This window comes from Microcaecilia unicolor, chromosome 1 (genome assembly GCF_901765095.1).
Source record: "Microcaecilia unicolor chromosome 1, aMicUni1.1, whole genome shotgun sequence".
NCBI classification, from domain to species: Eukaryota; Metazoa; Chordata; class Amphibia; order Gymnophiona; family Siphonopidae; genus Microcaecilia; species Microcaecilia unicolor.
Window position 1 is genome coordinate 25687343 of NC_044031.1, and position 18047 is coordinate 25705389.

The 18047-nt window shown below is 45.8% G+C and overlaps 1 protein-coding gene across 2 annotated transcripts; it reads right to left on the reverse strand.

The window, feature by feature from the left end:
* Nucleotides 1-1142: 1142 nt before the first annotated feature.
* LOC115463702 (zinc finger protein OZF-like) lies at nucleotides 1143-17164 on the reverse strand. 2 transcript variants are annotated; one of them, XM_030194431.1, is made up of 4 exons: nucleotides 17010-17164; nucleotides 7869-7995; nucleotides 5385-5498; nucleotides 1143-2546 (listed from the first exon to the last, which is right to left on the reverse strand). In XM_030194431.1, exons 1-4 carry the CDS (start codon nucleotides 17031-17033, stop codon nucleotides 1537-1539), a joined length of 1275 nt encoding a protein of 424 aa, XP_030050291.1. In that variant the 5' UTR covers nucleotides 17034-17164; the 3' UTR covers nucleotides 1143-1536. The 2 variants fall into 2 exon arrangements, with proteins under 2 accessions (XP_030050291.1, XP_030050282.1); XM_030194422.1 differs by lacking the exon at nucleotides 17010-17164 and having other exon boundaries at nucleotides 1144-2546; nucleotides 7869-8421.
* Between the last annotated feature and the right edge of the window lie 883 nt (nucleotides 17165-18047).

An 18047-nucleotide genomic window follows, 5' to 3' on the forward strand; every position in this document is an offset into this window, starting at 1 on the left:
AAGCCAGGCCTAGGAGCACTCAGATCTGCTGTCATCAGCATATGTTTTGTTTCTCCCTACAGTTGCCTGTGTACAAACTGCATGATCATTAAATAAGGAATATTGGTATGCAATTCTTGTAAATCACGACAAGGAGAAACCATGAGAAACTGAGGCTAAGTGGCCCATATATGGCAGACAAAAATTGATATAACCTTGATGGTGAAGCGAGACTGAGGACCCCTCCGAAGATGTTCCTCCACAAATATATGCTTGGGAAACAGGAAAGCCAGGTACTTGTTTGTTTGCTGGTATAGCATGTTGGGATCACGCTTTACAGATAAGGGATTAACCAACGATCACTAAGTGTGCATGTGAACACAAGCAGGAGAGGATGGTAGAATAAAGAAAATGGCCATTTTTGTATAATGAGAAAAAAAATAACAGAATATAACCATATATGTGTAATGGAAGAAAACAGGAAAATCCTTATATGAACAGTAAGTTAGAATAAGAGAAATCACATGATTTAGGAGAAATGAAACTTGTATTAGTATAAAAGGACAGATTGAGAAAGCTTTGCTGAGCAGATTTTGTTATTCAGTCTGTGCATCTGGCTCTTCTGGGTGACAACCTGCTCCAGAGAGAACAATTCATTTGTACTGGCTTAGAGAAATACCAATAAAGTTTTGATTTGGTTGCGCCTTATCCCATTGTCTCTCTTATTCCAGCCAAGGAATTTACCTCCGAGAGCTGAAGAGTCCTCCCCTCCTACGGGGCAAGGGACGGGACTACACATTAGATTCATAGTTTTCACAAGTTGAGTCAGATGGGTCCTAGAGGGTAGCAAAGAAAATGACTAACTGGACATAGGAATGGAATCGGATGGTATGGTCATAGAGTCAAAACGTTATGAGGGAGTGAATGAAACGTGAACACTGGCCATCTTAGAAGAAAAAAAAAGGAGGCCAAAACATCAGGAGATAGTATTGGGGGAGGGGGGCAGTCAGATTTGAAAAAAGTTTCTTAGTGGGATTTTGGCAAGTACAGATTAGTTAAAAAAAATAATTTTTTTGGCACGCTTGAGACAGAAATGATAAAAATGACAGATATTTTTAAATGTGAGATGGGATTCAGAAGAAGGTTTGCCATGCCAGAACCTTTCTGCTTTTTGCTGCTGTGTCGTTAGTGTCTCTAGAGTTAAGGTTAAATCCAGTAACCTAAAATGGTAAGTCTATTTAGTGGACCCAGTGCCAGACGAAACAAGAGTGGTAACAGGGAATCTGCCCGAAATATTCTTTGCTGAAACTTGATTTTAGGAATGACACAATGTCCATCTTCATAATTATACAGAGCGTGGTTTGCCACATTTTCATGATGAACTTGATGTACAGTATCTGATCTGGTCAGGTTCACTCTATATGTCAAGGCAATTTATTATCAAGACTAAGGGACACAATCAAAAGTTTTTTGTTATTGTCAATCCATACTATATTGATGTTTAGATATATATTTTTTTTACAAATGGCCACAATGGCTTTATTCCGCAATTTACCATCAAATTGTCTTTGGTTCTATTTGTTTCTCTTTCGTTGTCCTCCTGTGGATTTTCTGGTGCCTTGTAAGATTGGTCTTCTGATTGAAGTCTTTACCACAATCGGTACATATAAATGGTTTCTCACCACTGTGAATCCTCTGGTGTGCTCTTAAAATTGAATTCTGAATAAATCTTTTACCACAGTCAGGGCATACAAACGGTTTCTCTCCTGTATGTAGCATCTGGTGTTTTTTTAAATGAGATTTCTGACTAAAGCTCATACCACAAACTAGACATATAAATGGTTTTTCTCCTGTGTGGATCATATGGTGTTTTTTTAAATGTGATTTCTGATTAAAACTTTTACCACACTCTTGACATGGAAATGGTTTCTCACCCGTGTGGATTCTCTGATGGGCTTTCAAACAGGATTTCTGATTAAAGCTTTTACCGCACTCTATACATATATATGGATTCTCCCGCCTGTGGGTCTTATTAAAGCTTTTACCACAATCTGGACATATAAATAATTCACTTCCCATCATATGGAGTACTTGGTGCTTTCTTAAATTTGATTTCTGATTAAAGCTTTTACCACAGTCCGGACAGGTAAATGGTTTTTTCCCCGAATGGATGAGCCGATGTATTGTCAATACAGATTTATGATTAAAGCTTTTGCCACAATCCAGACAGGTAAATGGTTTCTCTCCTGTATGGAGCTTCTCATGTTTTTTTAAACTTGATTTCTGACAAAAGCTTTTACCACAATTAGTACATGTAAATGGTTTGTCTCCCATGTGGATCCTCTGATGTGGATTTAAATGTAGTTTCTGATGACAGTTTTTACCACAATCCATACATAAATGTGGATTCTCTCCCGTATGGACCCTTGACTTAGAGTCCCAATCTCTTCCTTCCTCTGATCTCAGAATAAACATTTCGTTATGTTTGTCTGGGAGCATCTTGTGGGTCTCCTGATTGTCAGCACATCCCTTATGATGCTTCTCATTTTCATGATAGGTCCTATAACCTGCAGATGAGAGAAGTGCAGACATTATTTCACAGTTTGGTGGCAGAAGAAAAATTCCCCATATTAAGACCCTCAGAGGTGAAAGTGCAGTAGAGAGTTAAGGGTGAATGTTTTATTTAAATACAGTTCAATTTTCAAACAGTTATATCTACACTAGCCACTTATTACAAAGGCATTGGATAAAATACAAATTCTTTATTGTCCATAGAACTCCTAAACACAGAAATATGTAGGCAGATAAAGACCATATGGCCTATCTAGTCTGCCCACCCATGCCATCTACTTTCCCTATCACTCCCTTAGAGATCCAATGTACTTGTCCCAAGCTCTCTTGCACTCAGATACCGCTTTCATCTCCACCAGGAGGCCGTTCCATGAACTCACCGTACTTTCTGTGAAGAAGTATTTCCTCAGGTTACTTCTGAGTCTATCCCCTTTCACCTTCGCCCTATGCCCCCTTGTACCAGAGTTTCCTTTCAACTGAAAGAGATTTGCCTCCTGTGCATTTAACTGTCTTTATCATATCTCCCCTCGCCCGCCTTTCTTCCAAAGTATACATATTCAGATCTGTAAGTCTGTCCCCATTCGCTTTATGACAAAGACAAGTATTTATTTATTGGGATTTATTTACCACCTTTTTGAAGGAATTCATTCAAGGCTATGTACAGCAAGAATAAATCAAACATGAGCAATAGAAAATTACTGCAGTAAAAATATTCAAATAACAAAGTATGGCAGAGTACACTACTTACAATGTCAACACAATACGTAATAGAACATTATAATTGACAGTGTAGGGTAAGCAGAGATGGAACCTACAGATAGGTAAGAGAGTAAGAGGAGTTGGAAAGTAAGGTGACTAATTTAAAGAAAGTTGCACATGAGGTCAGAGAGATGGTTAAATATTATCTCAGCAAGAGTAGGAATGGATAAACATGTCAGTATATGAAGCCTGTGTCACTCCTTGAGTGTTTGAGCGAGACTAACAAGTTAGTTACTTCGTCCAGTAAAGGCCTGGTTGAAGAGCCAAGCTTTCACCTTGTGGACCGACTCCATCCTGTTTATATTTTTTTAAAGGTGCGGCCCCCAGAAATGTAAACAATATCCTAAAGCCTTTCAACTGTAGAGTACGCCACACCAATAATGACCCACCAACGGTCGACCCTCCAGTGTTTTCAAACCCAAGATCCTATTAAACGTTTGGTGTGTGTTATCCTAGGCCCTCATAGTAAATGATATACAGGGCAAACCACCCGCAAAGTACAGCTGTAAATTGGTAAACACTGTAGATATTTAAAGGGAGTCATGTGGTTGTGGTCAGGTGGTGAACACATAACTTGCTTATGTGTATATTTTCAGAACTTATACAGATAAAGTTGGGCCACTGAACTTGCTGAATGGCCAAAAAACTGTATCCACATAAAAAGGGGTCAGCACTGGGATGGGTGGGGCAAAGACGGAGCCAGCACTTACCTGTTTAGCGGTGGTATTCAGCTGCTAAATGGATAATTTATGCATTTAAAATCAGCCCTGCAAAATAGCAAGCCTAACTTTAAATAGCAAGGTGCCAGCACAGTTGCCAGTCAGACACATGTTCAGAGGTGCTGCAACTGATCGCCAAAACTAAGGGGTCCTTTTACAAAGGCACGCTAGCGTTTTTAGCACGTGCTAAAAATAAGAATGTATTATGGGTGTCTGTTGCATTTAGCGTGTGCTAAAAACGCTAGCACGCCTTTGTGAAAGACCCCTAAGAGATTTCTGTTTTCTTATTTCTATAATTCACTGTTTAGTTGTGGTTTTGCTTTCAGATTTCTGCTACCTATCTCTAGCTAAACTGATTAGATATTTCAGCTACAGTAGGTATTTTCCTGTCCCAGGAAGGCTTACAGTCGAAGTTTGTCCCTGAGACAGTGAAAGGTATTAATCCGCAAACAAACCTTTTCCGGAGATGGGAAGGCGGTAGAACTAGAGGACATGAAATGAGATTGAAGGGGGGCAGACTCAGGAAAAATGTCAGGAAGTATTTTTTCACGGAGAGAGTGGTGGATGCTTGGAATGCCCTCCCATGGGAGGTGGTGGAGAAGAAAACGGTAACGGAATTCAAACATGCGTGGGATAAGCATAAAGGAATCCTGTTCAGAAGGAATGGATCCTCAGAAGCTTAGCCGAGACGGGGCTGGTGGTTGGGAGGCGGGGCTAGTGCTGGGCAAGACTTCTACGGTCTGTGCCCTGAAAATGGCAGATACAAATCAAGGTAAGGTATACCCAAGAAGAAGCAGATATGAGTTTATCTTGTTGGGCAGACTGGATGGACCGTGCAGGTCTTTTCCTGCCATCATCTACTATGTTACGGGCTCCTTTTACTAAGCGGCGGTAAGCCCAACGCAGGCTAACCGCTCGCTATACAGGAAGTACTGCAGCAGCCCGGCGGTACTTCCCACCCTTACTGCGCAGTCATTTCTGGCGCTGCAAAAAAAATGTATTTATTTTTGTAGCGCCGGAGTGTACCTGGTGGTAATCGGGAAAGCAAGACTTCCCTTTTACCACCAGTGGTAAAAGGGGGGCCTCATCGCAAGTAAAACACGCGCTGAAGCCAGCGCCAGCCCCCTTTTGCCGCAGCTTGGTAAAAAGGGGCCCTAAGTGACTTGCCCGACAACACAAGTTGCCACAGTGAGATTTAAAATGGGTTCCTTGGTTCTCAGTCGGCTACTCTAACATTAAGCTGATACCGAGGGTAGGAAAATGAAATCCTTTAAAGAATCAGCCTCTTTCCTTCCTCTTCCGAATGGATAGACTGGTGCCCCCAGGGTGTTCTCCTCTCCCTGAGCTACCACTCACCTCTCCAGCAGCTTTTCAGTCTAATTCTGTCTCTGGGATCCTGGGGTTCCCTGACAAACAGATCCTCCTCCTGCTCAAGCTTTGATAGAAGAAGTGGTTTCTCAGATAAAGAGCCTGCTCCAAAGCAAAAAGAATTACTTCAGCTTTCTCCTAACTCAAAGAAGCTTTGTTTAATTAAATATATATACAGACAGTAAACTGAACTTGAAATAGTCAGTTGCACACAAAGATCATTCCGGATGGATGCAGAACTATTACAGATGCCAAAACATTGAGGAGAACTTCAAAATAATATTACAGTTTGAGAAATAAAGTGGAAACAGAAAGGTAACTAGTTTAGGGCCCCTTATACTAAGCCGCGTAAGCGTCTACTCGCGCCCAACGCGTGCCAAAATGAACTTACCGCCCGACTACTGTGTGCCTTTTGCGGCAATTTCATTTTTGGCGCGCGTCCACTACGCGCGCCTGAAAAATATTTTTTATTTTCGGACGCACGTAGCGGACGCACGCCGAATGGCATCTGATGCGCATAGGTCCTTACTGTGCAGATTCTTTACCGCTAGGTCTATGGCAGGCGGTAAGTCAGACATCAAAATTGCCGCACGTCCATTTTGGGTTTTTGCCGCACGTCCATTTTAGGCATTTTTGGGACATGCGCTGACATATATTTCTGCGTGCGCCCAAAACCCGCGCCTACACTACCGCATGCCACTTTTTAGTTTCTGAAGGGGCCTTTTACAACTACTCCCAAAAAGTTTTACATGTCTGCGGCTTCGGTCTATCTATTTATTTATTTGTGATATTTATAGCCCTCATTAGCCCCAAAACAAGCTCGAGTTCAATGTGGCTTACAGTTTAGATTACAAAACACAGAGTTAGAATTTCAACAATCGTGAACTGGTATGATGAAATGGCTGAGAGTAACAGATTAGCAAATGAACTTCAAAGGGTGGACATATTGAAAGATTCGCAATACAGAAAAGAGACAAGATTATCAACTGGTTATTGTTATCCTATATAATAATTTGCACCTCTGCACATCTGTCTGGTTGCCTGGGTTCGTAACACCTGGGCTTGTAACACAGTTCCCATTGGTCCGCCCTGGGGATGAAGCAGGACGTGTGTGGGTGCCCCAGCCCTTCGTAAGTGTCAGCTGTTGTTTAAACCGTTTTACCTCCTGCTCCGCCAGCAACAGTGAGGTCCAGCACGCTGTTCCTGTGGTCCCGCCCTTCCGCAAACAGGAAATGAGGGTGGGACCACAGGAACAGCTGAAACAGAAGCAAAAGCAAAGGCTGTCTGAAGCGGCGTCCGTGCGTGCAGGGCTTCACTGTTGCCGGCAGAGCAGGAGGTAAAAGCTTTTAAACAGCAGCCGGCACGTACAAAGGGGAGGGGCAGAGAGGGGGGTCCTGAGACAACAGAAGAGGGGGGAGGGGGTCCTGAGGCAACAGAAGAGGGGGGAGGGGTGCACGGGATGAGAGAGGGGGGAGGGGTGCCCGGGATGAGAGAGGGGGGGAGGAGGTCATGGAACTCGAGAAGGGGGGCCTGGAACTCCATTGGAAGGGGAGGGCCGGTCCTGGAACTGGAAGGGGAGGGGCGGGTCCTGGAACTCGAAGGGCAGGGGGGTAGGGGGGATGGAGGGGAGGAGGGGGGCCTGGAACTCAGACAGGGGGGAAGGGGCAGAGGGTGGGGAAGCGGGGGAGAGGGAGATGGGGATGAGGGAAAGGGGGGAAGGGGGAGAGAGGGGGGAGGGGTGGAGGTGGTGAGGAGGAGGGAGGGAGGGGGAGGGTGGAGGGGCGCCTGGAGCTATGAGGATGGATGGAAGGGAGGGAGGTAGGGAGGGGGCCCGGGAACCTTGCTAGCGCCCATTTCCTTTCTGTTGGAAACGGGCGTCTTTTACTAGTATGATAAGTAGTAGTAGTATTAACTAATGTAATGAATCCAGCTGTGATTTCTGCTGTTTTACCCCTAGATTTTAGAAAGCCACATAGGCGACCTGTTTATTTTCAGTGATTTAACTTGTTTTTCTGTTGCCTGAAGGTTTGGCTGACGGCTGCCGTGAGGTCATATTTTGTAGTTCTTTTTCTACATTAACGTTCTAAAAAATGATCCCTTGGAGTACGAGTGCAGGTATGGTCCAGGATGGAGTTTGGGCAGCGTGCAGCTGAACACCCAAAGGACGTCTTTTATTAAGGCGTGCTCACGTTTTTAGCGCACACTAAAACTGTGGGCACGCTAAACGTTAGAGACGCCCATAGGAATTCATTGGTGTCTCTAATGTTTAGAACGCCCATAATTTTAGCGCGTGGTAAAAACGTGAGTGCGCCTTAGTAAAAGGCCCTCAAAGTTTTCACGTTCTTATTGCACATGTCTGTTATGTCTGCAGATTCGAGCTTGCCGTGAGTTCTGCCGTTCTACCCCACACTGAAGGCACTAAAAATGTTTCAGTGCACAACTTACAATACTGGAATGAAAAATAATCTTTACCCAGTGCTGTCAGAGTTTCATAATTCTCCTTCATGGTCTCTTTGTACAGCTCCTTCTGCCATTCTGCTAACATCCCCCACTCATCCTCACTGAAATAGACAGCGACGTCCTCAAACGTTACAGGGACCTGGAAGAAGAAGAGGGACCCACTCAGCATCCCCTGCCTCAAGCACATCAGTGCAAACTCCAGACATGTTCACCTCTGAAATCTACATATCGTAATAAGGATCTTCTGTTGGAAGACCCTGGGTATAAGCTGGAAACTCAGTTCCAAGAAACAATCCTTAAACAAAGCAACAATTTCCTGTATGTCTGAAGCCTTCCAGAATCTTCATTTCGTAGTATGAATGGAGACGTAGCCTAGTTGTTAAAAACCACTGGGCTGAGAACCAGGAGTGTTGGGATTTAAGTTGCTCATGGTGTAAGTCACTTCATCCTACGTAGCTCCAGGAATAAACATACTGGCCAGCCGATATTCAAAGGGGCCTTTTTACTTAGACGCATGGGTGCCTACATGCATACAATGTGCGTCAAATTAGAACTATCACCCGGCTACCGCGTGCCCTGGGCAGTAATTCTAATTTTGAAGTGCATCCAAAATGCGCGGCAGAAAATAATTTCTATTTTCTACTGCGGGCGGTAATCGGCAGCGTATGCGCACTGACGATTACCGCCCAGTTAACGAGTGAGACCTTACCGCTTAGTCAATGGATGGTAGTAAGGTCTCAGGCCCAAAATGGACGCGCGCTGAATTTTATTTTGCCGCACGTCCATTTTCAGCAAAAATAAAGGCCTTTTTTGAAGGCGCACTGAAAAATGGACCTGCGCGCGTCCAATAAATGCGCCTACACCAGCGCAGGCCATTTTTCAGCGTGCCTTAGTAAAAGGGCCCCAAAGAGGGGCATAATCGAACGTGGACGACCACCTCTAAGGGAACCCATCTCTAAGGACGTCCCGGCGAAGGGGCGGGGTAACCCGTATTATCGAAACAAGATGGGCGTCCATCTTTTGTTTCGATAATACGGTCGGGGACGCCCAAATCTCAACATTTAGGTCGACCTTAGAGATGGTCGACCTAAATGTTGAGATGGTCGACCTTAGAGATGGTCGTCCCTGGTTTTTGGCGATAACGGAAACCAAGGACAGCCATCTCAAAAACGACCAAATCCAAGGCATTTGGTTGTGGGAGGAGCCAGCATTCATACTGCACAGGTCCCCCTCACATGCCAGGATGCCAACCGGGCACCCTAGGGTGCACTGCAGTGGACTTCACATATTGCTCCCAGCTGCACAGCTCCCTTACCTTCGATGCTGAGCCCCCCAAACCCCACTCCCCACAACTGTACACCACTACCATAGCCCTAAGGGGTGAAGGGGGCATCTACATGTGGGTACAGTGGGTTTCAGGTGGGTTTTGAAGGGCTCACATTTACCAGCACAAGTGTAACAGGTAAGGGGGATGGGCCTGGGTCCACCTGTCTGAAGTGCACTGCACCCACTAAAACTGCTCCAGGGACCTGCATACTGCTGTCAGGGAGCTGGGTATGACATTTGAGGCTGGAAAAAAAAATTTTTAATATTTTTTTAGGGTGAGAGGAGTTGGTGACCACTGGGGGAGTAAGGAGATGTCATCCCCGATTCCCTCCAGTGGTCATCTGGTCAGTTTGGGCACCTTTTTGTGGATTGGTTGTGAAAAAAAATGGACTAAGTAAAGTCGACCAAATGCTCTTCAGGGACGCCCTTCTTTTTTCCATTATCGGCCGAGGACGCCCATCTCTTAAGCATGCCCCAGTCCCGCCTTTGCTACGCCTCCGACATGCCCCTGTGACTTTGGTCATCCCCGCGACGGAAAGCAGTTGAGGGCGCCCAAAATCGGCTTTCCATTATGCCAATTTGGGCGACCCTGAGAGAAGGACGCCCATCTCCCAATTTGTGTCGGAAGATGGGCGCCCTTCTCTTTCGAAAATAAGCCTGAAAGTGAGTTAACTGGCCGGGAATAGCCGTCAACCGGTTAACTCACTTGTATGTGGCTATCCAGTCATTTCCAGCGGCACTTAACAGGTGAGCAGCGCTGAAAATAACCAGTTAGCACCAAAGTGGAAGCCAGGTACATCAGGGACGTTATGCGCTAGCCCACGGTCAGTTAAGTCTGAATATTGACATAACCAAGCATGTGCTAGCTAGCTTTTAAAAAACTTAGAAACAAGCAAAGAGAGCAAATCCCATTTTAACAATTTTAGAGGTAACAGATGCATCATACAAAGCCACCTAGGAAATAAAGCCATGAAGAGTTGGGTGCAAGGACATCCAGCGATCCAAATGTATTCAAACACTAAAATGAAAATACAATGATTTTTTCTACCTTTGTTGTCTGGTGACTTTGTTTTTCTGATCATGTTGGTCCCAGTCTCTGATTCTACTGCTCTCTATCTGTTCTCTTAACTGTTTTCAGGGCTTCCTGTCCATTTATTTCTTTACTTCCTTTCTTCTTCATTTCTTGCTCTACATCCAAAAGTAAAAGCTGGGTCCTCCACGGACTTGATTGGAGGAGGTATACAGTCGATCCAGCTTGCTAAAAGCCCACCTTTTTGATGCTGCTTTTAACTCCTAACCCTTATTCACTTGTTCAGACCCCTTATTTTATCATCCTCACTTTTAATATTCCCTTATCTCTTATTTGTCCTGTTTGTCTGTCCTAATTAGATTGTAAGCTCTGTTGAGCAGGGACTGCCTTTTCATGTTCAAGTGAACAGCGCTGCGTACGTCTAGTAGCGCTATAGAATTGATAAGAAGTAGTGGTAGTAGTATTTTCTCCATCCATGTGCAGTTTTTAGCCTGCCTTCCCTTTCCCTTATCTTCATCTACGTGCATCTTCTTCTTTTCTTTTCTCTTCTCATCCCTCCATCCATATCCAGCATTTATCCTCTCTTCCCTGCCCTCCCCTCCCCTCCATCCATCCATGTCCAGCAATTCTCCTCTCTCCTCTGCTCTCCATCCATATCCAGAAATTCTCCTCTCTCCCCTGCTCATTCCTCCACCCATGTCCACCGATTCTCCTGTCTCTCCTGCCCTCTCCTCCATCCATGTCCAGCAATTCTCCTCTCTTCTTCCTCTCCTCCCTCCGTCCATCCATGTCCATAAATTCTCCTCTCTTCCCTGCTTTCCTCTCCATCCATGTCCAGCAATTTTCCTCTCTCCCCGCTCACCCCTCCATCCATTCATGCCCAGCAATTCTCCTGCTCTGCTCTCCATCCATGTCCACCAATTCTCCTCTCTCTCTCTCTCTTGCCCTCCCCTTCATCCATCCATGTCCAACATTTCTACTTTCTCCCCTCCCCTCCATTCATCCATGTCCAGTAATTCTCCTATCCTGCCCTCTCCTCCATCCTGCCCTCTCCTCTATCCATCCATCCATTTTTTTGTTACATTTGTACCCCGCGCTTTCCCATTCACGGCAGGATCAATGCAGCTTACATATTGGGGCAATGGAGGGTTAACTGACTTGCCCAGAGTCACAAGGAGCTGCCTCTGCCTGAAGTAGGAATCAAACTCAGTTCCTCAGTTCCCCAGGACCAGAATCCACCACCCTAACCATCCATGTCCAGCAATTCTTCTCTCTCCCCTGCTGTCCTCTTTTCTCCACCCATATCCAGCAATTCTCCTCTCTCCCCTGCGCTCTCCTCTCTATCAATGTCCAGCGATTCTCCTCTCTCCCCTGCTCTCCCCTCCATCCATGTCCAGCAATTCTCCTCTCTCCCCTTCCATCCTTTCCCATCCATATCCAGAGATTCTCATCTCTCCCCTGCCCTCCTTTCCTATCCATATCCAGTGATTCTCCTCTCCCCCTATCCACCCCTCCCATCCATGTCCAGCGATTCTCCTCTGCCCCCTGTCCTCCTGACACCCATGTCCTGTAATTCTCCTTTCTCCCCTGCCCTGCCCTTCCCTCCCATCCATGTCCAGCAATTCTCCTCTACCCCTTCCTTTCCTCCTTCTCCTGCTGCCTGCCAGCTTGAGAGTCTGGGCCGGCAGTAATCAGTCAGTACAAGGCCTGGCACCAGCTCTGAGGAGCCTTTGCGCCCAACACCCTGTGCTCAGGAAGGCCCTGTTAGTTCTGCCCTCTCTGACACGTATGCATCAGAGGGGCAGTACCAACAGGGCCTCCACGAGCGGATAGGCTGGAACTAAGGCTGAGTGTGCTGGTGCTGGGTCTTGCTTGTACTGCGCGATTGTGGGCCCAGACTCTCAAGCAGGCAGCAAGAGGAAACAGGGACAGTGAATAAGAGGTAAAAAAGATGACGGTATGTCGTATATTGGTGCGTACTGGCACAAAAAAAAGCACTTAGTACTCCACTACTCACCCTTCTCCTTTGAGAAAAATGGCCATTTAACCCTACCCTTTGTTTCTTGTCCAATAACTAATTCCTAATCCACAGAAGGACATTGCCTCCTATCCCATGACTTTTACATTATCTCAGGAGTCTCTCATGAGGAACTTTGTCAAAAGTTTTCTTAAAATCTAGATAAACTACATCAACCAACTCACCTTGATCCACATGTTTATTCACGCCTTCAAAGAAATGAAACAAACTGGTGAGGCAAGACTTCCCTTGGCTGAACCCATGCTGACTCTGTCCCATTAATCCTTGTTTGTCTGTGTGTTCTGTAATGTTATTTTATTTATAATAATTTCCACTATTTCCCTGGCATTGAAGTCAGGCTTACTGGTCTGTAATTTCGCAGATCACCCCTGGAACCCTTTTAAAAACTTGGTGTTACATTGCCCACACTTCAATCTTCTGGTACTACGAACAATTTTAATGACAAGTTACAGATCGTTAACAACAGATCAGAAATTTAATGTTTCAGTTATTTTAGTACCCTGGGGTGGATATCATCGGGGCCAGGTGATTTATCACTCTTTAACTCTTCGATTTGGCTCCGTATGTTTTCAAGGTCCACTGAGATTTCTTTCAGTTCCTCCACATTGTCACCCTTGAAAACCATTTCCGGTACAGGTAGATCTCCTTTATATCTTATCGTGAGCCCTCCAGGAACAGATAAAAACCTAAAGGTACACCACTATAACAGCCATCATGCTTGCAGGTGTCTTATATGTTCCAGGAGGGCTCAGATATTTGTATGGAAATAAAAGAGTTAAAGTGGGAGTTATGCCTGGGTCCTGTTGCCAAGTCCACTGCACTGACTACTAGGCCACTCCTTACACTTGCTCTCTGCTCTATTAGGAATGGTCATAATACCAGAAGCTGTCATATCCACTGTCACTTTCCCCTCTTAAGATGGGTGGAAGGGGGTCAGTAACTGTCACGCTTCAACGCCTGACATGAACAGTGAGCCCTTGGACCACTACCGACGGCCGGCAGTGGCAGGAGAACCCCTCAAACAGACAGCAAGACACAGAACGGACTGGAGCAGCTGGCCAGGAGTAGCAGCAGAGGCAACGAGCTGGACCAGGCCACGCAGGAACCCAAGTCTTCACCTGTGCTTAGCCGCGATTCACCAGAAGTTGAGCCCCTGGCTGCAGGTGGCCGGCAGGACTTACCGGACGGGTCAGGACTGGACTGGAACAGAAGCACAGGTAGCGAGCAGTAGAAGAGTCCAAGAAACACACAAGGTCTGGGGCAGGCAGCAGCAGAAGAATAAGCCAGTGAACAAACCGGGTCCTGGGCAGGCAGCAGGCAGAAGAAAAACCAGTAAACAAGCCAGGTCTGGAGCGGGCAGCAAGCAGAAGAATCAACCAGAAAACAGACAAGGTCTAGCTGACACGAAAAGTAGCAAGGTAGCACTGCAACAGAACTCTCACAGAACAAGACTCCACTGAGGACCTCTGTTGCAAGGCAAACTAGAAAACCTCCAGATGGCTAATAAAGGCAAACCACAAGGGAGGTTCCCCGGTACAGGTACTGCTTAGTTCCAAAATGTCCCAAGACAGACTGGAAGGCTGGAAGATCCGGACCGGACCGGAGTACCCTCTGGAGCATGGGAACCACAAGTAGTCAGTCCACGGCAGTCACCAGGTCTAGCCACCAGGTGGCGATACGAATGAGAGCAGGAAACATAGGCAATATCAACAGTAACCACTGGGAGATTAAGGAGGGGTCACCTGCTCAATCAGGGCACCTTTTTTACCCTGGACATGATTGGAACAGGTCTAGAAAAAAAGTCCTTCGCTAAAAGACCTCCTCATTTTGGGCCCTCCCTAGTCCTGCCCAAAACATGTCTCCAACACACCTCCTTGCTATTTGGACAAACCGCAGTATAAAATATCCAAAGTCTGCCTTTCGAAAATCACTATTTGGATGTTTTCAGCTGAAGGACGTTTTCTGGCCATTTTGAGACGTCCATCTACTTTGAAAATGAGCGCCATAGTGACAGCTCAGTGGTGCTACCCTGGAGATGTTTAGGGAAGGATAGCCACTGAACGCTTTGGGGAGAGGAAGGCGGGAATGGGAGATGGGGTGGGGGAGGGAGGGAGGAGGTAACCTTTGAGGGGCAGAAGGGAGGAGGGTATAGGAGATGTTGAACGCCTCAAAGGAAGGAGAGGGGGGAAAGAGGTGTGGACGTCTCAGGACGGGAGTAAGAGAGAAGGAGGGATGCTGGACACCTTAGGGAGAGAAAGTAGGAAAACAGAGAAATGCTGAACACTTTTTTTGTGTGGGGGGTGGGGGTAGTGAGGGAATAAGGAAGAGGAGATGCTGGCCATGGCGGGAGAAGGCTTTGAGCTGTGGAGAGCAGACAGCTGAAGGTTTATCCAGGGTGTCAGATCCACTTGGGTTGGCCCTGAAGTTAACCCATATTAAACTTAGTTTGCATGTGCTAATTTCCTTAAGGCCTGCTAACAAGCCAAATACACTGTACAAATACACACCCCTAACACCTAGGAATCATATAAACAGCTGCTTTGAAACAGCTCCACTGGTTTCAGATGGCTTGAAAGTGGAGAAGAGAACCAACTGAAAGTAACAGGATAGATCATAAGGAATGCCAAGCCAAATGCAAAGCGGAGATAAGGAGGGCAAAAAAGGACTTTGAGAAGAAATTAGCGTTGGAAGCAAAAATACATAGTAAAAATTTTTTTAGATACATTAAAAGCAGGAAACCGGCCAAAGAGTCGGTTGGGCCGCTGGACGAAAATGGTGTTAAAGGGGCGATCAAGGAGGACAAAGCCGTAGCGGAGAAATTAAATGAATTCCTTGCTTCGGTCTTCACCGAGGAGGATTTGGGGGGGACACCGGTGCCGGAAAGAATATTTGAAGCGGGGGAGTCGGAGAAACTAAACAAATTCTCTGTAATCTTGGAGGATGTAATGGGTCAGTTCAGCAAGCTGAAGAGTAGTAAATCACCGGGACCTGATGGTATTCATCCCAGAGTATTAATAGAACTAAAAAATGAACTTGCGGAGCTACTGTTAGAAATATGCAATCTGTCCCTAAAATCGAGTGTAGTACCGGAAGACTGGAGGGTAGCCAATGTTACTCCGATTTTTAAGAAGGGTTCCAGAGGAGATCCGGGAAATTATAGACCGGTGAGTCTGACGTCGGTGCCGGGCAAGATGGTGGAGGCTATTATTAAGAATAAAATTGCAGAGCATATACAAAAACATGGACTGATGAGACAAAGTCAGCACGGATTTAGTGAAGGGAAGTCTTGCCTCACCAATCTAATGCATTTTTTTGAGGGGGTAAGCAAACATGTGGACAATGGGGAGCCGGTTGATATTGTATATCTGGATTTTCAGAAGGCGTTTGACAAAGTGCCGCACGAAAGACTCCTGAAGAAATTGCAGAGTCATGGAATCGGAGATAGGGTATTATTATGGATTAAGAACTGGTTGAAAGATAGGAAGCAGAGAGTAGGATTGCGTGGCCAGTATTCTCAGTGGAGGAGGGTAGTTAGTGGGGTCCCGCAGGGGTCTGTGCTGGGTCCGTTGCTTTTTAATGTATTTATAAATGACCTAGAGATGGGAATAACTAGTGAGGTAATTAAATTCGCCGATGACACAAAATTATTCAGGGTCGTCAAGTCGCAGGAGGAATGTGAACGATTACAGGAGGACCTTGCGAGACTGGGAGAATGGGCGTGCAAGTGGCAGATGAAGTTCAATGTTGACAAGTGCAAAGTGATGCATGTGGGTAAGAGGAACCCGAATTATACCTACGTCTTGCAAGGTTCCGTGTTAGGAGTTACGGATCAAGAAAGGGATCTGGGTGTCGTCGTCGATGATACGCTGAAACCTTCTGCTCAGTGTGCTGCTGCGGCTAGGAAAGCGAATAAAATGTTGGGTGTTATTAGGAAGGGTATGGAGTCCAGGTGTGCGGATGTTATAATGCCGTTGTATCGCTCCATGGTGCGACCGCACCTGGAGTATTGTGTTCAGTACTGGTCTCCGTATCTCAAAAAAGATATAGTAGAATTGGAAAAGGTACAGCGAAGGGCGACGAAAATGATAGTGGGGATGGGACGACTTTCCTATGAAGAGAGGCTGAGAAGGCTAGGGCTTTTCAGCTTGGAGAAGAGACGGCTGAGGGGAGATATGATAGAAGTGTATAAAATAATGAGTGGAATGGATCGGGTGGATGTGAAGCGACTGTTCACGCTATCCAAAAATACTAGGACTAGAGGGCATGAGTTGAAGCTACAGTGTGGTAAATTTAAAACGAATCGGAGAAAATTTTTCTTCACCCAACGTGTAATTAGACTCTGGAATTCGTTGCCGGAGAACGTGGTACGGGCGGTTAGCTTGACGGAGTTTAAAAAGGGGTTAGATAGATTCCTAAAGGACAAGTCCATAGACCGCTATTAAATGGACTTGGAAAAATTCCGCATTTTTAGGTATAACTTGTCTGGAATGTTTTTACGTTTGGGGAGCGTGCCAGGTGCCCTTGACCTGGATTGGCCACTGTCGGTGACAGGATGCTGGGCTAGATGGACCTTTGGTCTTTCCCAGTATGGCACTACTTATGTACTTATGTACTTATAAGGTTAACAGCAGCTATTTATTACCCTGTGGGATTTGAGAGGGCCTTTTTAAGATAGGAAGCATGAATAACACAGACATAATCATACTTTTTCTTGCAATAAAAAAAAGAGCCCCCAGCCCCGCAGTGAAAGCTGCCCTACCTGTGCAGGATCTGCCTCAGCCATTCTCCCTCCTGCTTTTCAGGGGAGGATCTGCTTCTCTCTCAACTGCTGATGCTTTACTTACATGGAAGCTGGAGCCTGCAGGAAACGTTCCGGGTTAGGAGGGAGGAGAAAAGAAGGGGAGGAGTGATGGAGGCAGAGGAGGGCGGATTTTAAGTCTTTACACTAAAAGCAACAACCGAGCTGCAGAGGGGAGAAATCTTTTATTTGAGAGATTTCATTTTCTGCACTCACATCCCACTCCTACCCTTCCAAAAAAATACAGCTGACACTCTACTTGAATCACATAATTCATTTAACTAAAACATTGTAGAAATGATAGTCTCACCCATTCTATAAACTACAGGGTGTCCAGAAAAAAAAAAAAACAGGACCCCCCCCCCCAACATTTTTCCAAATAACCCCAAAACATCCTTCTGCAGCAGAAACTTCTGCCTGAAATTCGAAAAATGTCTAAGTACTTTATTACACTTCAATAGGGTGGAGATCCAGCACATTGCGGTTGCAAAACAGTTGAGCTGTTCATTCATTTATTTGTTGCATTTGTATCCCACATTTTCCCACCTATTTGCAGGCTCAATGTGGCTTACACAGTACCGTAAAGGCGTTCGCCAAATCCGGCAGAGAGAACAGATACAAGGTTATGTTGTGTTCGAATAAGGTAGATGTCTTCCAAGCTCTGTTAGGGTCGAAAGGAGGGAGGTTGTATGTTGTCCAGTACGGTCTTTGGTTTAGTTGTGTGGCCGGATGTGGGGATTTACATTGGATCTGTAACGTAGGCCGTTTTGAAGAGGTTGGTAATGAAACTCATCATCAGGGTTGCCAAATAAAAAAAAAAAATCCCACACAAAACAGCCCAAAACCCGCCCAAAAACCGTACACACCCCGCCCCTTCCGTCATCACCCCCACCCCCGCCGTCATCACCCCCGCCCCCGCCGTCATCAGCCCCGCCCCCACCATCATCGCCCCGCCCAATACATCAGCAAACTCTGCCCAAAATGTCACAAACCCCGCCT